General features: G+C 35.3%; 1 protein-coding gene across 1 annotated transcript in view; it reads right to left on the bottom strand.

Moving 5' to 3' along the window:
* LOC139327205 (sodium channel protein type 1 subunit alpha) overlaps nt 1-19254 on the bottom strand; it is a 57667-nt gene that overhangs the window by 21157 nt on the left and 17256 nt on the right. The window contains exons 8-20 of the mRNA XM_070956933.1: nt 18449-18590; nt 18096-18302; nt 14997-15296; nt 13448-13828; nt 11910-12042; nt 10600-10838; nt 9171-9344; nt 8058-8414; nt 6498-6980; nt 2937-3054; nt 2457-2611; nt 1854-2027; nt 596-718 (exon numbers count right to left, since the gene is read on the bottom strand). Of these exons, the coding sequence (XP_070813034.1) occupies nt 596-718; nt 1854-2027; nt 2457-2611; nt 2937-3054; nt 6498-6980; nt 8058-8414; nt 9171-9344; nt 10600-10838; nt 11910-12042; nt 13448-13828; nt 14997-15296; nt 18096-18302; nt 18449-18590 (2986 nt within the window). The remainder of the gene's footprint in view (nt 1-595; nt 719-1853; nt 2028-2456; nt 2612-2936; nt 3055-6497; nt 6981-8057; nt 8415-9170; nt 9345-10599; nt 10839-11909; nt 12043-13447; nt 13829-14996; nt 15297-18095; nt 18303-18448; nt 18591-19254) is intronic.

The following is a 19254-nucleotide window of genomic DNA, read 5'->3' as shown; positions in this document are numbered from 1 at the left end:
ATCTCTGTACAGCTCAATTAATAATTACCTTTGAATGCTACTAATATTTAAATGGTTTACTGTAAAATAACTGAGACCTGATCTTATTTGGAAAACTGATGCTAGTCAAATATGACCAGCTGAATGAAAGCCTAAATGTAGCCTGTGTGTATTCCATTCATTTTGATGAGACCTGGTTTTTTCCCCTATTAATTTCAATACTTAGGTCCAATTTTTTTGAGCACAGCATGCTGTTTTAAACAGCTGCGTAACATAAACTTTGTTTATGAAATAAAAATATTCAGAAGAAAATCAAACCAAATTGACTAACTTTTGAAGTTCCTATTAGCAAATGTGCTTTTATTTAAGAACAAACTCCTCAAATTGGCTAGAAAGTAAAGTAATATAAATCACCCTGCTAATATGTAGTATTAAAAAAGGCTTATATTTAGCTAATGAAATATTTTGTTTATCTACTACTGATAAATATGCAATTGTATGAAAGGGCAGCATTTTTGCATGGATTGATCATTCTCCACAGGACATGCATGGAACATTCATTAGACTTAGGCATGCATTTTATTTATCATTAAACTTCTTCTTGTTTTTTTCTTACCCTCATCCCTTCAAATCTTGATAAGGCTCTTAAAGGTCTCAATGCTCTTAGTGTCCTAAGGGATTTAATGGCACCAAGTTCTGAATAACCCAGCGCATTTGCTGTTAAACTTATCAAAGATACCTGTGGGGTGAAAAAAAAAAGATAAATAAAATTATCCTTTGCATCCTTTTGTATTTAAAGCTGTAGCATTTTTTAGGAATGCACATTGAAGGAACTATAAAACAGGAGACATCCCAAAGATAAGCAGGTTCTTCCATGAACTTGAAATCCTTCAACATCAGGTTTGTACTAGGGTATGTAGGGGTGGGAAGAATTGGTTGCTAGCACAATTTGCTAAACTATATTTTGTTTAAATTAGAATTTATTAAATGAGCCATGACTGGGTTTATATACAAGTTATTTTAGCTTTTCAGTATGTCAATTTTGGCATTATATACACTGGAGTGCTAATATGATTAATCTGGCTAAGTTTACATCCTGGTAATATCTGCCAAATCACCCTAGGTTTTTTTGCAGGACTTGGATTCAGGAACTTGAGTGTGGCCTTTAAGGAAATGTTACATAGACTCAGGCTATTCTTATAAGTTGCTTGGAGAGCGGTCTATGATCTGACTTCCATTTTTTAAATAACAGACTCTGGTCTCCTGAAAGTGTGAAACATTAAATAGAAGTCAAGTTTTTCAATGACATATTGGTCAAAATAAACAACAATTCACTTTGCAAAAAGAGAACAAGTTGTGGCAATTTTTAAAGAGTTTAATACAAAATACCCTACATAGCAAGAAAATTGATTCTGATAATGGATTATTATGTAGCCCAAACAAGACTATCCCAAATAGTAGGAGTAGGTGTAAACCATAAATAATACAAAGAGAAGGTCAAAAAGAGAAGGTAGAAAACTGGGAAAGTTAACGAAATGAAAAAACTTTAACAAACTACTGGGGCATGGAGGGGAAGCTGGCTAGCTGGCTGAAATCCTAAACAAGATTACTTTATACCATGATTGTCCAACTTTTGGGTTTGTCTTGGCTGCATTGAGTGAAGAGAAATTGTTATGGGCCGCATGTAAAATATGCTATAATTAATGTATATAAATCACATAATAACATTACACATTTATGATCTTATGGGGCTGCATTACTAACTGTCTGGGGTCTCTGGCAGTCTTTGGGCTTTGGATTGGACCTGCCTGCTTTATACTGTAAAATTTTACTACAGATTCTACTTGTAAACATAAATAATATGGGATACCTACATCAACAATCAAGAAATCCAGCCAGCACCAGGCATTAGTAAAGTATGTTTGATATCCATATGCTACCCATTTCAGAAGCATTTCAAGAATGAAGATGTAAGTGAAGACTTTGTCAGCATATTCCAGTATGGTCTTGATGGTTTTCCTCTGTTCTATGTATATGTCTTCAAAGGCCTGAAAATGGTAACCCACAAGATTTAATCTGTATTATAATGGAATGATCACTTTTGTGGCCCTCAAAACACTCCCAGATTACATTATTCATGGCTGAATTTAGTGGGAAATTGTCAAATAATGATAGCTGATTTCAAATAGAATATTGATGCAATGGCTGAAATGTAATAAAGTTGTATTAAAAATGCTGAAATGCCTCTCCATGGCACTACCCATTAGTGTAGTTCTCAATGGCAAAAACAGTTCTTTAATCTACCCACAAAATTGTACCTTCCCCTCCTCCAGGTATAAAGGATATAATCCATTCAAAGGCTTCTCCAGTTCCAAAAAAAAACCCATTTCATTTGATTTTGTTTTAGACATTGCAAATAGTTTTATAATTATAATGTAACCCTCCCCCCTTCATTTTTTTTTTAAAGTTTCACTTACCAAAGCACCACTACTAAGGAGAATCATAAAGACAATGAAGGTTTCAAACCAATTGTGTTCAACTATTCGGAAACAGGTTTTTCTGAGATTCCACCATAGCTTTCCTTTTCCATCTTCTACACTAACTTGACAACACTTGAATTTTCGTACACAACCTAAAATGTATTAAATGTTAAAAAGGTGAAAGAGAAACAAAGAAGTTTTACATTTCTTGATCTAAGACTGTCTGACAATGAACTGTAGCCTCTTCATGATGATTTTCCTATGTTATTAAGTAGAATTATATCCTATCTTTCAATAAGGAGGTCTATGTAGTGCAGGAATGTCAAACTCATGGCCCGCGGGCCGGATGCATCACACGCTGCCCGCCCCTATCTCCCGGTTTAGTGAAGGGAAAAAACATGCTTTGTATTCTTTTCAAATATGTATGTCTTCTAGGAATAAACTAACAAAAATGTTGGATACTTAATCTTCCCTGACCTTCTGTAAAACAAGCTTCAGGTTCGAGAGCTTCCTCAGGTTCTACCACTGGTTGTTCTTCAGCAGGCAGCCCAATATCAACTGTGCTCCCTTCTGATGAGCTAGAAGAATTTAGTTTCTGTCAAAGAAGAAAAAAAATGTAATTAACACAGTCTAAAATACCTGATTAAAAAAAGACGAGCCATCATTAGATGTCCTTTTAAGATGTTATATAGTCTCTTTGAAAAAATGATAAACGTTAATCAGAAATAGGAACATTATTCTGAAATAGATGCCAATTTAGCACATGGATGGACAAAGGATGATTTACTGCTCAATATCATGTAAGTCTGCATTCAGTAAACAGGTCTGTGAATGTTTAGTGATTTCTTAATGGTATCTGGTAAATTCCATTTCTGAGGCAAAGTTAATTAAAGCCTAATGCTAAGTTATGGTTACACAACAATAGCCTTGTGCCTTGAGGAAAATAACAGCATTTTACACAATAGCTGTAATTAGTAACCAGAGAACAATGAGGCTAACCGCGTTTTGAATACAATGATGGTTGAATATCATATAGAACATTTGAAGTACAGAAAGAAGGAAACATATTAAACTGGAAATCTCCTGGAGATAGACTGCATTAATGGTTACTGCATTAATTCTATTGAAAGAACTAAGGACTAAAGAAGTAAAAGAGGGAATATGAGAAGGAATAAAAAAAATGTAGGAGTCCAAATAAAAGCAGAGAGGAAGATTACTGATGAAAATGTTCATGGCAACTCCAAAATAATAAAGATAAAAGCCTATGGGAGGGAAGAGAAAATGAAAAGAAAGAATAGCTGATTAGATAACCATTTTCTGTTTCTGCTCAGTTATCCAGAGGTTTTGGGTTTTTTTGCTTTCTTATAAAGATGTGGAATCAAATACAAAAGAAGAATCCAATTAAACAGGAAGGAGAAGATGGAAAATACAGCTGCACTCAGATCTTTAAAATAATCAACTTCTGAATCGCTATAAAGTGGTAAAAGCCTGTTAGTTGTTTTCAGTTTTTACCAGGAAGTATGCCACACTTAAAAAAATAATACTCTGAACCAGGGGCGAAATGCTCCTAGTTTGGACCGGATCACCTGATCCGGTAGTGATGGAGGCGGGTGGTTCGGAGAACCGGTAGCAAAAATCCCCACCCCCCCCTCCCATGCCCAGCTGAGCCGCACAATCATCAGAGGCTTTTTTTTTTTTTACTTTTAAAAGCATTTTTTCTACAACTTCGGCCAAAAAATGCTTTTAAAAGTAAAAAAGAAAAGCCTCTGATGATCGTGCGGCTCGTCAAAGGCATTTAAAAGAAAAAAAGGTTTTTTTTCTTTTAAATGCTTTGACAATCCCAGCTGAGTTCCCTGATCAGCAGAGGCTTTCAGGGAACACAGCTTGGATCGTCAGAGCATTTAAAAGAAAAAAACCCTTTTTTTCTTTTAAATGTTCTGATGATCCCAGCTGAGTTGATCGGCAGATCGTCAGAGCATTTAAAAGAAAAAAAACCCTTTTTTTCTTTTAAATGCTCTGACGATCCAAACTGAGTTCCCTGAGCCTCTGCCGATCAGGGAACTCAGCTTGGATCGTCAGAGCCTTTTGAAAGCATTTTTTTACAACGTCTTAGCCGAAGAGGTTGTAGAAAAAATGGTTTTAAAAGTAAAAAAAAAAAAAAATGGCCACGCCCACCCAGTCACATTACCCCCCCCCCCCAAGCCATGCCCACAGAACCGGTAGTTAACAAATTTTAGATTTCACCCCTGCTCTGAACTCTCACATTGCAGTAGTTATTTTTTTAAGTAGTCATGTTATTATGGATTTCTATTATCATTACAGATCAGGGAATACTTTGCCACAGATTTTAATAGGTTGCACTATAGAACTCAGGAGATCACCCACACAAAATGGTGCCAGTACAAATTTGGCTCTAGGGCTGGTCAAAGCAAAAGATTTCAGGAATGGAGCCTGCATTTTTGGTCTGCCTGAAATGGAACCCAGCTAATTTGTCATATGGGAATTTGTGGACTGTTTGTTCTCCCTTTGATGGAAACTTGTATCTATTCTTACTTCCAAGCTCCTGGATTTAAACAAGCTATTCTGTTTCAAGATAGTAGTTTTATAAAAAAAAAAATACCACTGGTATTTTGCACATTTCTAGACTCATGCCAAAAAGCAGAGGAAAACAAGACAACTCTGATCAATTTTAATCTCCCCTCTCCTAATAGTCCTTGCTTTGTCTGAGTTGAGCTGGAAAGAGTGACAAGAACCTGAAAACAATTACTATCTAGATCACCCCCTGACTGCATTTTAATATAGGATTTCTGACATTTATTTGTTTCACTGAGAATTCACTGACGACTTACTATTCTAGCCACTATAACAGTACACTATAGTTACAAATATTGTGGGACACACATATAAATTTCTAATATGGTATAATTATACATTAGAGTTAATTATATGCAAGTGGTGATGGTGACAAAGTAGCTTGGACATTTCCTCCCTCCCTCCCTCCCTCCCTCTCTCTCTTTCTATCCCCCACATAGCTTCCTTTCATAGAAATGAAATAGAAGTGTTAAAGATTTAGCATGAGGGAGAGAGGATTTTTGTTTCTATAGCCCAACAACAGCAAGGAGACGGAAATGATTTTTTTATATGAGCACTTTCTTAACTGGATTAGCTGATAGTTGGTTCACCATGTTTCCTGGAAAACCAGGTTAGTTTCAAGCAACTATTGTTTTCAACAGTCTTTATAACTTGATTGTAACTAAGGTACTGAAATTAACTTGGGTATTATCAAAATATTGTGGTACTCTTTTTTTTTTTTTGAATACCCTCTCCTCAAAATAGGTAAAGGTTTGACCTGCAAGTCATGCCTGACTCTAGGAGCCAGCGTTGTCCGAACACATGGCTTCTGTGGTCATGTGGCTGGCATGACTGTAGGCTGAAGGCTACTCAAATCTCTGTGCTATCATTTCAAAAATTTCATTTTCCTACTAATTTGGATTATGGTATAAGAAAGGATTGGATTTATAGAAGCAACATTAGTGAATAGATGGTAGATTCCCTTTTAAGTGTCTCTTTAATTTACTTACTATTCTTACTTACTATACATTTGTACTTTTCTTGTTTAGCAACCACAGTCTGTCCCTTAAATTGGAAATGAAATGATTGCTAAATGAATACGAGGGACGGAGGGAGGGGGACAAAGAGGGGAGAGTGAGAGAGAGAAAGAGAAAACAAGAGTGAAAAAGAATAAATGTGAGAGATGGTCTGAAATCACAGCTGCAGAAATTTGGTCATAAATACATGTATTAGTTATAAAATGATTTTTTGTTGTTGAAAAAAATTAGTCTTTAGCAACAGTTGCTTAAAACAAGGTAACTGTTAAATGAGGAATATTCTCCAAGGATTCATTGGAGGCAGATTTTATATTCTAATCCATTTGCATGACAATATTTCATACTGTCTAATCTTTGAAATATACTCCCCTATCTCAGAAATATTTCTTATCCCCTGAACCATGTACATTAGTAGCATTTCCAATCTTACTTCTTTGCTTTCTTCCAAATCAGACTCACTACTGAATTCCTCGGTATTTAAATTTTCAAAATCAGATTCTCCAACAGCGATTGGTACAGTCACCGTCAAGCTTGGATTGTTAATGAACGACATGTAATCACTTTCGTCTACCAAGTATTTTCCCACGCTGCTGCCGGTGCCTATGCCACTGGTGGTGGTTCCATTTCCATCTCTAAAAAAATCAATCTCTTTGCCGATTTCTATGGTGTGATTAGAGATGCAGCTGTTCTTATTGTGGAGCTCCTCGAGAGGTTTGATTTCATCTAGAGCTTTTTGCTTTTTGACAAAGGATTTCTGGATGAACTCACGGATTTTCCTTTTCATAAAATCTACTCCTTTATCAATCCTCGCCATTGCAATCTGGAGATTGTTCATTTCATTATCATCGTCTGTAGCAGCAAGGTTATCTGCGCTAAATGAGCTCAAGAGCAAGGCCAAAAAGAGATTCAGCACCTAAAGAAAAGAAGGAAAATTCATTCTTGGTTTTGATTAGCAGATACTATATGTTGAAATGATCTATTTGAAATTCATCCTTGGTTTACAGACTTACAACCTAGTTCATTAATCACGCATTATAAAAATAGATTTAAAACCTAGTTCATTAATTCCACATGATAAAAACAGAGAGAATGTATACATTTAAGGCTATGCTAACCAAGATAAAGACCAAGAGGACACATGCACACACATATCCAGGCAATCTGGGTTCACACATCAAAGCATTATTTAGGGTGGAACAGGTACAGATGTTTATGGAATCCATTTCACTTATGAAACTCTCCTCCCAAAATAGCACCTGGTTTTGACTAAGTCGCCGAAAACCCAGAGCTACATTTGAGGCAATAGAAGTTCTGTAGCACTGCCTTAGAAGATCACTGCTTATGGAGGCCCACTGCATTCGGTAAAGATTTCCTCCTAATTTATGAAACTTGAAGGAAAGATTGACTTCATGAACAAAAATTGTCTAGCTTGTATGTTTCTGTTCCTACTGATGTTCAGCTTTGAAACTTGATTGTAGTAATTGATAGCGTATTTATCTTAATCAGAATAAGTACCTAGTTTGAAGGAATGTAGATACAACAGTCATGGTGTATAAGAGGGGAACTACAGTGGTGTTTCAAAGTTTGTAAATGTACTGAATATTCAGTATTCAATATTCACAGATAGAACCTAAAATGTGATCTGTTCTCCATATAAATCCTAAAACTTGTAAAAATTTGTAAATTTCTAAACCTAAAAGAGAACTCAATTAAACAAATGTGTTAAAATAATTGTACTACTTCTTTTATTTATTAAGGAAAAGTTTGAAAATTCAAAAAGATTCACAAGCTTTTAAGCATCACTGTATTTTCATAGGTTGGCAAATATATATTTTATTTACCAAACACTTCTTGTGTTTCAATGAATGTTTGACAATTGCATGAAAAGTCATTCTGTTTGAAAAGAGGATGTCTTAAGAGATTTAAAGAGACAATACTTCTTAATATGGTCTAGAATAAATATTTATATTTTTTTAAAAAAATTACATACCACTAAATTTCCAATCACCATAACCATCATGAAGACTGTAAGGCACATGGCTTGACCTGCAACCTCCATACAGTCCCACATGGTTTCTATCCATTCTCCACAAAGAACTCGGAACACGATCAAGAAAGAGTGGAAAAAATCATTCATGTGCCAGCGAGGGAGTTCACAATCTTTTGCAATCTTGCACACACATTCCTTGTAGCTTTTACCAAAGAGCTGCATACCAACCACAGCAAAAATGAAGACAATGATGGCCAGGACCAAAGTCAGATTTCCCAAAGCACCAACAGAGTTGCCAATAATTTTGATCAGCATATTTAGTGTTGGCCAAGATTTAGCCAATTTGAAAACTCGCAACTGAAAAACAAAAAAGTTTAGTAAGTAACAAGACAAATTAGTTAAAAATAACCAGATGGAGCCAAATTACACTGAAATAAATTGGTATTCATATTTTACAACACTGAAATACAACCATAATTATTTAAAAATGAAGACTATTTCATTCATTTTCTTCCAGTGAGACCCCATTATAATTTAGAGTTTAAAACTGAAATCCTTTTTACATTTAAGACTAATTTTATGAATGGATTTTACTAATACAAGTCAAATAATTAGTTTCAAAGTGCAACCAACTTTTATTGAACCATATAGCTCATATATGCCATTCAAGCTACTTCAATAAAAAAGCTAAGAATCTTAGTTTTATATGTATCAAGCGAGTCTCATCATTGAGAGAAATAACAGAAGATGAAAATCAAGGATTTTGCTAAATGATCTTTTTTTCTAGCAGAGATTTCCAGTAAGGGAATATGTTTGGACATAATTCAAGCTACCTTCCCATTTTTCAACAATTTTTTGTATTGTTTCCCCTTCTGCCATACTACAATCCCAATCTTTCTGGAACAGATCTGAAGGATTTGCAGTGGCTATCTTCCAGACATATGACTCTTCAAATTATTGCTATCAGATACAAGCCTCAGAATTTTGAGCATTAAGAAAGAAGAGTATTCGGTTTCAAAATTGTGGTTCAACATCAAAATCAATTAATTTTAGCATCCTGAATGTGTAAAGATGATGTACATATGCTTGTATTTGTTAAATGAAACAATTTACCAGTCTGAACGATCGGAGAACTGAGAGTCCTTCCACATTTGCTAGGCCAAGTTCAACCAAACTAAGGGTGACAATAAAACCATCAAAAATATTCCAGCCTTCTTGGAAATAATAATATGGATCCATGGCTACTAGTTTAAGAAACATTTCTGCTGTGAAGATTCCAGTGAAAACCTAAAACGTGACAGGCAGATTTATCAATTTCCAAAAGCTTACAAATGCATTTGATAGATTTATTCTGATTTTCTTATTCATTATGTCTCCAAACATGTTATGTTCTTTAGTATCATTTTAAAACAGCACGTGGGAACTGAAGGAATGATATTGGAAATTTGCATGAGGTTTTCTCTGCTAATAATTTGTTGAGATTTTGAACAGTAGAACAATGATTTATTCCACTATCCATAGCAACTATAAAGATAGCTACAAATGTTAGGATTGGACTGTCTTTTATTTCCCTTAGAACAACACACTACTCAGAATGGTAATTCGATGGGCAGCAATCAAAGATCAGCTTTAAATGTGCGTGCAGACATAGTTTTATATTTTGTAACAATCTGGAAATGACAATTTTCACCTTTCAGCTTCTTCCCTCACATACTTGGCTGTAATATTTTTCTTCTGCTGGTTCTAAACTGCTCCTTTTTGTGTCATTTCAATGTGAGTTTAATTTTTACTTACATTGATCCCAGTTGGTAAAGTAAAATTAGATTACATAGTTTCAGTTTAAAGGCAATTAGGAAAAGTGACTTAAAATCATCAGCAGTGAAAACTCTGGGAGGAAGAAACTCCACAATTAGCTTGCAATTAGTGCAAGATTGCACTAATAATGGGTAGGTTCCTATATGAACAATGAGAAATTGGAATGCCATAAAGGGAGCTTAATACTCATGAATTTGTTCTGGTACCTTGATATTTAGGTTGCAGTGAGCATCAGAAATAATTTGTAATCTAGAAATTAGGTGAGATGAAGGCTTGATTGAGTTTACTAGGGCCATATAAATTCAGAAATTTGCTTGTCCAAAAAGTGTCAAACTATTATACTGTGATTGTTGCATTATCAATGTACTTTTATTCTAAGTGTCATAAGTGATATACAGCAACATATGAAATATTAATGTTTTGATTAATAAAATGCTAATATTTTGGTAATCCCAATATTTTACATTTTAAAACATTCTTTAAAGACATTGTTTCACTTCCTTTGTTATCACAATGAAATAAATTCTCTTGTTTTGATATATATGGACACAAAATTACTGTATACTGTTTTTTTAAAAATAGTATTCAGTGTATATCGCTAACCATATCTATCCAGTAATTAAGGCCACTCATTTATTTTAAAAGAGATTTTAACTCTTCACTTAGTGCTGTTATTAACAACATCATTAGAAGAAATATCAATTAAAGGTACAATATTCAAACTCACCAAGTTTCCAACATTAAGGACTTCCGCAAATCTTTCTGTCATTGGGTAATGTTCCATTGCCATGAACAACGTATTTAAAACGATGCAAATTGTTATAGCGAGGTCAACAAATGGATCCATCACTATGATGTTAACAACATGCTTCACTTTCAGCCAACCCGGACAGCAGTCCCAGATTAAGAAAATGTTTGAAAATTTGTACCAGCAAGGTGGGCATTTCTGTCGTGACTCTTCAAGTTCTGTTTAAAAACACAGCGAAAGGTTATCATTGTAACACAAAGCAAAAAGTTATCTTTTATTTGTTTTGTTTTTTCAACTTTTAAGTATAAATAAAGAAAAAAGAAGAAGATTCAGTTATATTGGAAGAGAGATTTGGACATGTGAGAATATAAACAGTTTTACTACTCTATGTCTACTCAAAAGAAAGTTAATTCTCAAGATGCAGGCCCAGAGTCTCATTGCCATGTCTTCAGTTCAGATCACCATATTTAAAAAAGGGATCTCTAAAATTAGAAAGTGGGTAATAAAAAATCAAATAATTATGTAAATATCAAGATAACTTCTTTGTTAAGAAACACTACAATTTGGGATGGGATTAGTTTAAAAAAGTTATGAGGAGAATAGATGCAAGAGTATAAGTAAACATTATTATTGTATTATTCTCTTCCATATTAGAACCCAAGATCACCAGAGAAAACTTATTAGAAGAAAATTCAGGATAGGCAACTACAGAATTTGGTGAGACCAGTATGGTCTCTAGCTCTGATGGCTTTAAAAAAGCAATTAAATTTGTGGAAAATAAACTCATTTATGTGTATTAGCCATAATTGACTATTTACATGAAAACCATGACATTTGCTTGTCAGGGAACATTAGTGGGGAGAACTGTTATAATCAAAACTTGGTTGTGGGCTTCCCAGAGATGTCTGATGATCATTATAGAACACAGGATACTGGAATTTGGTATAGCCCAGAAGAGGTCTTCCTATGAAATTGTTCACATACTATAGAAATTTATATATGATGAGGCAACTCCTATGTTAGCCACTATGGAGGTCTGTTTAAAGATTGGTACTGCTTGGAACCAGAAACATGAATTGTTCTTATATTATTGAAGCTTGCTATTGTTATTACAAAATGTAGGATTTCTCCCTCCCCCAATAAGCTCACTTGTAAAAAAATAATGGTTATTCCTTATATTTTTGTCTGTGCATTCAGTTTTGTGCCTGATTTGTTTGATCATCCCGACCCTAGATTTAAAAAAGTGAACCTCTTGCTAGCTGAATCCCTTGCCATCACTACATCTGTACCTTCCATAGTGTTTGTGAGTATACTAGCCACACTCATGGCTCTTTCTTTTAGTGTGGGGTCTTCCAAAAAGTCCATAGAAATATGGAAAGAGCTCGATCTTCTTTTTTTCAATTCTGTTTCTGTTGTTGTAGCCTGAAAAAACAGAGGGTATAATGTAAGATCATCCTAAAAATGGCAGTTCAAGATAACCAGTCATACATAGAACCTCTTATTTAGAAGACGCCCATGCATCATGCTTTTGAATTATGTTTAATTTTTCATGCCAAACATTTGCTACTTATTGAATTATTAACCTGGTATTTCAGTACACTGTTAGATAATTGTAAGAAACGCGTTGTCATTTCGACAACTTCATTGTTATCCTTCTCAAATGATCCTCAAGAAACTTTCCATGATTGTTTCAAATTTATTTCTCAACCTGTCTTGTTTATCCTTGTTAGCTTTGCAAATTCCCACTTACCTATCCATTTCAACCTGAATTTCATTGAGATTTGCATCCACTGCATAGGATTGTAGCCTTGGAAAACATATTAAACTTTGCCAAATTTACACCTATATATAACTACAGTTGAGATTTATGCTATCTTCTGTAAACATCCTCATACCTTTTTTTAAAAAAAATGACACTTTGTGGGAGAAAAAATAAATTGCAATTGATCAGTCATCAGCTATAAATCTATAATCATTTACTTGTGAACATTTCCCATATGTAGGATTACGGCATAAATTCCAGGTTATCAATAAACATTAGATGATGTGGGGAAATAATGACATGTCACTTGCTTATTTTTTGTATTTAAGATGGACAGCAAGCTTTTCATTCAGGCTTAATCAAAGGAAATGAAAAATCATATCCAGCATTGTCATGTTTCTCCAAATTGGCATAAAAGATCCAATTTTTTGTATATAGAAAGATAAAATGTGTGTCTAGGAAAACACATATTTGGCACACTGTGACTTGAAATGTATGTATATGGTATTTCAATTAGATATATTTGTTTCATCAGCCAAAGATTAAACATCAGATTAAAAGACGCATGAAAATGCTCAATATATAAAGTGAAATTTTGGAGTGATTTTACCAATGTTTGGGGAACCAGAACTTTTAGCCATATTGTTTGTATGTTGTAATGATGTTCATGAGACAGAATGTAATCAAATGTTCACAACCAAGGCAGAATCCATATGGCATCAAAAGATTTAACTTCCTTTTGGTTACGGAGAAAGATGTTCCTGGCCAGACACAATTAATTCAGAGCCAGATTAAATAAGATATGGCAAGGTTTTTTTCTGAATATAAAACACACAAAGCAAAATATTTTGCACATTTTCCAGATGTTCCCCCCCCCACTGTATTGCAAATATTAATGTTTAAGACTGATTTTATTAGTAGTAGATAAAAAAAAATATTACAAGATGCAGGAGCATTCACAGCTTGACCAACCAAGGATCATTCCCAGGGATTCCATTGTGTAGAAACACTGGCTGGTGCATTAAGAAAAGGTCACCATGCCTGAACTATTTAAAACTTCCTTACATTGTCATCAGTAGCTGGTTTATCTATTATCACCTCTGGCAGAAGCTGTCCAACAGGCGATGTAGGAACAGATGGTCCACCAACCAAGGAAACTACCCCATTGCAATCCACAGTGCTGTGCATCTTCCCATTCACTGGAAACACTGCCAGCATCCTGGATGACCTACTGGCCTGACTAATGTTACTGTTGCGCCGTTCACCATGTCTGCGCGGCACAAAGAGAGAATCTCTTCTGCTATCATTATCTTCAAAAGTGCTGTGTTCATCATCAGCAAAGTCATTCTCTGATCCTATATCCTTTGCTCTACCTCTGAAGCTGAAAAGGCTTGTTCTGCTGTTGCGCCGTGGGGAAAATAGTGAGCCACGCATGCTCAGCAAAGACTGAAAGAAAAGACAAATGGATAGAAAGTTAGCACACCATCTACGTCCTGACCTCCACCGATAAAAAGAGAGGCTTCTTTTCTCCACACAGACATACAGAATGCAAATATAGTCTCAGATAGTCCTTTTTTAATGATAGATTTTGCTCTAAGAGTTCCTATCTTTGCATTTCACTGAGTTGCTGCTACTGAAAGAGAGAAATGTGAGACAAAAAACCTTCAAATATCCAACAATTCAATATTTATTAAAACTCTCCTTCCCAATACCTGAGATCATAATTAGTTTACTACCTGTGCTAGGGTTTCAAATTTTATCCATGCTTATTTGGGAATAAGCCCATTTAATTAAATGTGATTTAATTATTCTTCTAACTAAACATACATCTGAATATCTCTTTTGCAAAAATGCTTGTAGACAAAGGTCAGAATACTACAGACTTGTTGAATTTTTAAAAATGTAAATAAGTTTTTTGAATAGGAAGTCTCCAGCTCATTGATATAAATGAAATCATTGTTTTCCACTATCTCTATGAATGCCTTGGCTTATCTTGATTCTCAGTATCTAAAATTATTTGCCTGCAATACAATGGATCTCTTTGATACTAATGTTAAGGATTATGATCTGTTGCCACTGAATTTATCACCAAAGTAGACTTCATAAGTTTCATGACTGGACCATAAGAAACATGACAAAATTATTAGGAGTTAATGTAAACCCTTAGTACGGTATTTCAAATATTGTGAAGTTTCACAGCTTCACTCTGTGAAGTTTACATTTCATGAAAAATTAACTCTCTGAAACAAGGATCTCCACTACTGGGCCACAGCCCATTTGGAACTGGTCCACACAAGCAGCGAGCCCACACCACCCCATGAACTTCACTCACACAAGCAACGGGCACTTGTGCTCGCACACAAAACCCCACTTCATGCCACTCACACAAAACCATCTCCTCTTCCCTCCCCACGCCAGTCCACCAAGCTGGAAAGGTTGGGGACCATTGCTCTGGAACACTCACCCTAGACTTAAAAACAAAAGCTTTCAACCTCCCAGTAGGTTGAACAAAAGTGGTGTTTTGTAAAAGATCAGTCCCTTCCAGAATAGCATAACAAGACTGTACTTTTTCTAGAGACAATAATGCTCAAGTTCCATAGTTATCACAGTTTACCTGATGGGGAGAAGAATGCTTCCGTTCTAGTGTTAACCTATTCCCTTCAATAGAGAATCGGCAACCTTTTCTCCTGATACTGTCTTCAGATTCAGATCTATAAAACTCATCTTCATCTTTTTCCTCTCCACCAGATTGTTCTTTTTGTTTTCTCTTCTTCCTTCTATTTCTTCTTTCTTTGGCACTCTTGGAACTCAATTTTGATGTTTCAGATGAGCTTTCTGAATGTTCCCCTGTTCCACCTCTTGCGCTGGGATCTTTAGATTCTGCGGATGCAGTTGCTGCAGCCATCGCCGCTGCCTGCCATGAAGCATTAGTAGCATTGGTATATTTTATTGGCCTTATGAAAAGAGCAGCTTTCTTAATTTTAACATGAAAATCCACAAGGAAAAAAAAAAACATTGCATAATATTTAAAAATTTAAAAAAAACAAAAAGAATATTTATTGTTGTCTTGCACTTACACTTAAAATATTACCATATTACATTCATTTGTCTAATTTAAGAAATGTATGCTAAGTGGTCTTTTTGAAACCAGATAAAAACACAAGTAGTGAAAAAGGCATTTATGACACAAAGAGTTCCAATTCAAGTTCTCTACCTACTTAGCTAAACCAGGTATTCCCATTCTAGATCCATATTTAGATGATCTCCTTTTCATACGTCTGAAGAACCAGATTTCTGTCCCTTAAAATGCACACCCACCCTTTTGGCCTTCCAAAAGCCACTGAAGACATGGCTGGGTCAATTAGCCTGGAGCCTCAATGGGCGCATGACATTTTAGAGGTGGCTAATGGATTAGAGAACACTTCATCTCCTTCCTGTGCACACTTTGCTCTCTCCCTCTTTATCTGGTTCAGTTTTATTTTAACCACATTTTAAATTTAAGATTCCCCATTTACTGTTTTAATGTTTCAGTGAATTTTAATTGCATGTCTGTAAATTGCCTAGATTCACACCCCTAGCAAGATAGGTGGCAGAAAAGTTTAATAATAAATAAACAAGCAAAAAAATAAATGGAGTATCAGAAGGGTTTGTTCCATATTTGGGAGGCTCCGGGCAAAGTGATTTTAGTGTCCTACTTGTGGTGGTGTCCTATTGTCCCCATGGCAGCAACATAAAGAAGCACCTGGAATCATCTCAGCTGGTGCCACAGGATGAATGGCCTTATGCACAGCAATCAAGATAATCTTCATTTTAGGCTCCCTATCAGCATTCCTAATACTGTGCCATTCTGAAGCAACAATAAATTAATGGCACTGGGATCCAAACAGTAGCTGCATCCTATCTTGCTAGAGCAGGCTTGCTGTGCTTTTCTCAAGGCTAACTATTTTCCATGGCTGCTTGTACCAGGGCTCTTGAGCTCATTTAAGATGCTCAGTACCAGAAGGAGCCACGTAGTTTCTGCTGCTAGGGAATATGACAGCATTCAGGTTTCCACAGCATTGATAGGTTTATCTGTTTAGTCAATTTATATGGCCACCCATCTCAAATCAATGGCTCTGAGCTGCATACAAGAATTAAAACCAACAATAATTAGAACCACAAACCATATCACAAATGGCTGAGGACACAAAAATCAATTCCAGGTTACAATAAAAAAACAATAGTAAAGCCAATCAACCAGCAGAGCTTGTTTAACTTCCTTTCACAAACACCTGAGCGGGGACAATTGGAAATTAAAATGATAACTTACTCCCCACTTCCAGCTAAATGGCACTGGCAACAATGATGAATAGTTGCCCATGAATAGGCCTGTGTAAAAATGGCACTTAGTAAATTACTAGGATTGAAACCCAATACATATTTATTAAGAAGCAAGCACTTTTTAACTCCCTGTAGGATATATTTAGGTTGGAGTATATGTACATTAAGTATATCCTTTTGCAGATATCCGTATAGAGCTATGCAAGCCAGCTGCAGTATTACAATCCCAATGGACACTTAGGTAACAAAAGTTTTATTAAAACAAAGGCGACTTGCTTTCAGGGAAAAATACTGCTCTATCTGCAACTTGCACAAACTGCAAACAGAGAGAGAATACATATCTCATCTTAAGCAGGCTGAGAACACTCTCAATCCACAAATCCAGAGGGAGAGAGGTGAGTTTTGGATCATGTACCAGTCTCATTGTATCCCAGCTCCTCTCTTTCCTGGGGCTAGAAAAAGGGTTGGTCCTTTAATAACCAAGCAGAAATTACTGGACTGAAGCAGGAAAGAGGTGAAATGCATAATGTCCCAAACAGCCTCCACTGCATAGCTGAATTCTCCCTAAGTCAAATATTCTTTATTTCTTTGCTCTAGCTTTGTAACAATGTGTACAGATAATCCTCATTTAATAACTGTCTTGGATAGGGACCATTCACAAATACAACGGTAGTACATAGTAATTAAAAATCAATTTCTAATCAGTGCATACACTTAGCTGACAATAATACATGTTGGGGTGAGATAACCCTGCCACTGCTGCTCAAGAAGACTTTATCTCAATGAGACAGTAGCAACCAGCAATCTTTGCAATCTCTCTCTCTCTTTGTGTCACATGGTTTGCTTAGTGACCATTTTGCTAGAAGTAATTGTAGTTGCTAAATGAGGACTACCTTCAGTCTTATTTGATCATACCAGATTGTACATAGGGGTATTACTTTCTTTTAGCTCTTTTGTGGGTTATAACATTAACTTGGAACTCAGTTGAAATCTCCTTTTTATTTCTTTTAATGGAGACTCCAGGCAGTAAATGAGTTAATTGTAGCCAATTTAACCTTTTTATTAATTAATTCTAGTCTCTGAATTATTATTTTGGGGCTTTTTCTCTGTGAGTAAACTGGAGTATTGTTGGATAACCCTAAACCTGTAGGCAAACATGAGAACTGTACAATTTCACTGCATGACTTTCCAGATGTTGGAATAGACTCTCAGCACTGGTCATGCTGGCTGGGCTGAGGAATGTGGTTGAAGTTCAATAATATCTGGAAAATCATGCTTCTCATCCATGTTTTAAAGAGTAGCAGTTCTCTGTTAGGCTTATATCAACTATCAATTTATATCAACTTATTGTACATTTAAAGCCAGCTATGGGTTTTTCCTATCAAAAATATACCTGAACTGTTTCTTGATGTTTTTTCAGCTGTTCCAGCATTTGCTGGAACTCCGCCTCTTTCTGCTCAGCTTCTTCCATGGTGGCTTGATTCTGCTCGTCATAAGCCATGGCAACAACAGCCAGGATCAAGTTGATCAGGTAGAAAGAACCCAAGAAAATCACCAGGACAAAAAAGATCATGTATGTTTTGCCTGCAGCACGTAGAGTCTGAGAAAAAATAACAGTTGACATTTTAAAACAAATATATAAATGTGATACCCAAGCATCATGCCACTTATGCTTGAATCACTCATTTAACATTCTTTTGAAACTGGTATGCTTAAGATATTGCTACCTAAATAATTCTCTCTCACCAGCTGATAAAGATTTTCCCAGAAATCCTGAGTCATCAGTCGAAAGAGAGACAAAAAGGCCCAGCTGAATGTATCAAAACTTGTATAACCGTAGTTTGGGTTCCTTCCAGCTTTTATGCAAAAATAGCCTTCTGGACATTGACTGAAATAAACAAATAAATACAAGTGCATTCATTAATGCTAGTAATACCTACCATGTATAGAATTCATGCTTGCCTACAGCTGAGTATAAAGGGAAGAACTAGACCCAATTTTCCCCCCAGAGGGCTGTATCCCATCTTTTTGTTCACTTTCTGCCCATTCTCTTAACAAGCTGGAACCTTTATTTCTATGTTTCTCTGCTGCATCAGTGAATGTATCGCTTTCAATTTCCTTCAGTTTCTCATGTTTTCATTCCTAAATTCAACTTAATGCCATTCCTATATTAGTCTGATAGATTTTTTTTTAAAGTTTGCCTTAATATTTATTTTTCAAGGTCAAATCTATTCATTTTGGTTTACAATTTTAATGCCCATATTTTTTGCACATAATTCAAATAATGCATTGTATTATTTTCATAAATTGATTATTTGTGCAGAGTTTTGGTCAATAAACATTCTTTTTCCTGGCCATCTTTTTAATTCTGGCTGTTCACCGCCCCGAGTCCTTCGGGAGAGGGGGCGGTATAAAAATTTAATAAAAATAATAATAATAATAATCTACATTCCTAATTCAGAGAAAAATAACTGACTTTCATTTCATAAATTACTTAAAAATATAAAATTAGATGAATTCATATTCAAATACTTAATAAGCATCTTTCTCCC

The sequence above is a fragment of the Pituophis catenifer genome, unplaced genomic scaffold, assembly GCF_029215685.1.
Source record: "Pituophis catenifer annectens isolate HBS135680 unplaced genomic scaffold, rPitCat1.0.hap2 SCAF_1, whole genome shotgun sequence".
NCBI lineage: Eukaryota > Metazoa > Chordata > Lepidosauria > Squamata > Colubridae > Pituophis > Pituophis catenifer.
Note: the sequence above shows the minus strand (reverse complement) of the source record. Positions and strands in the feature narration are given on the sequence as shown.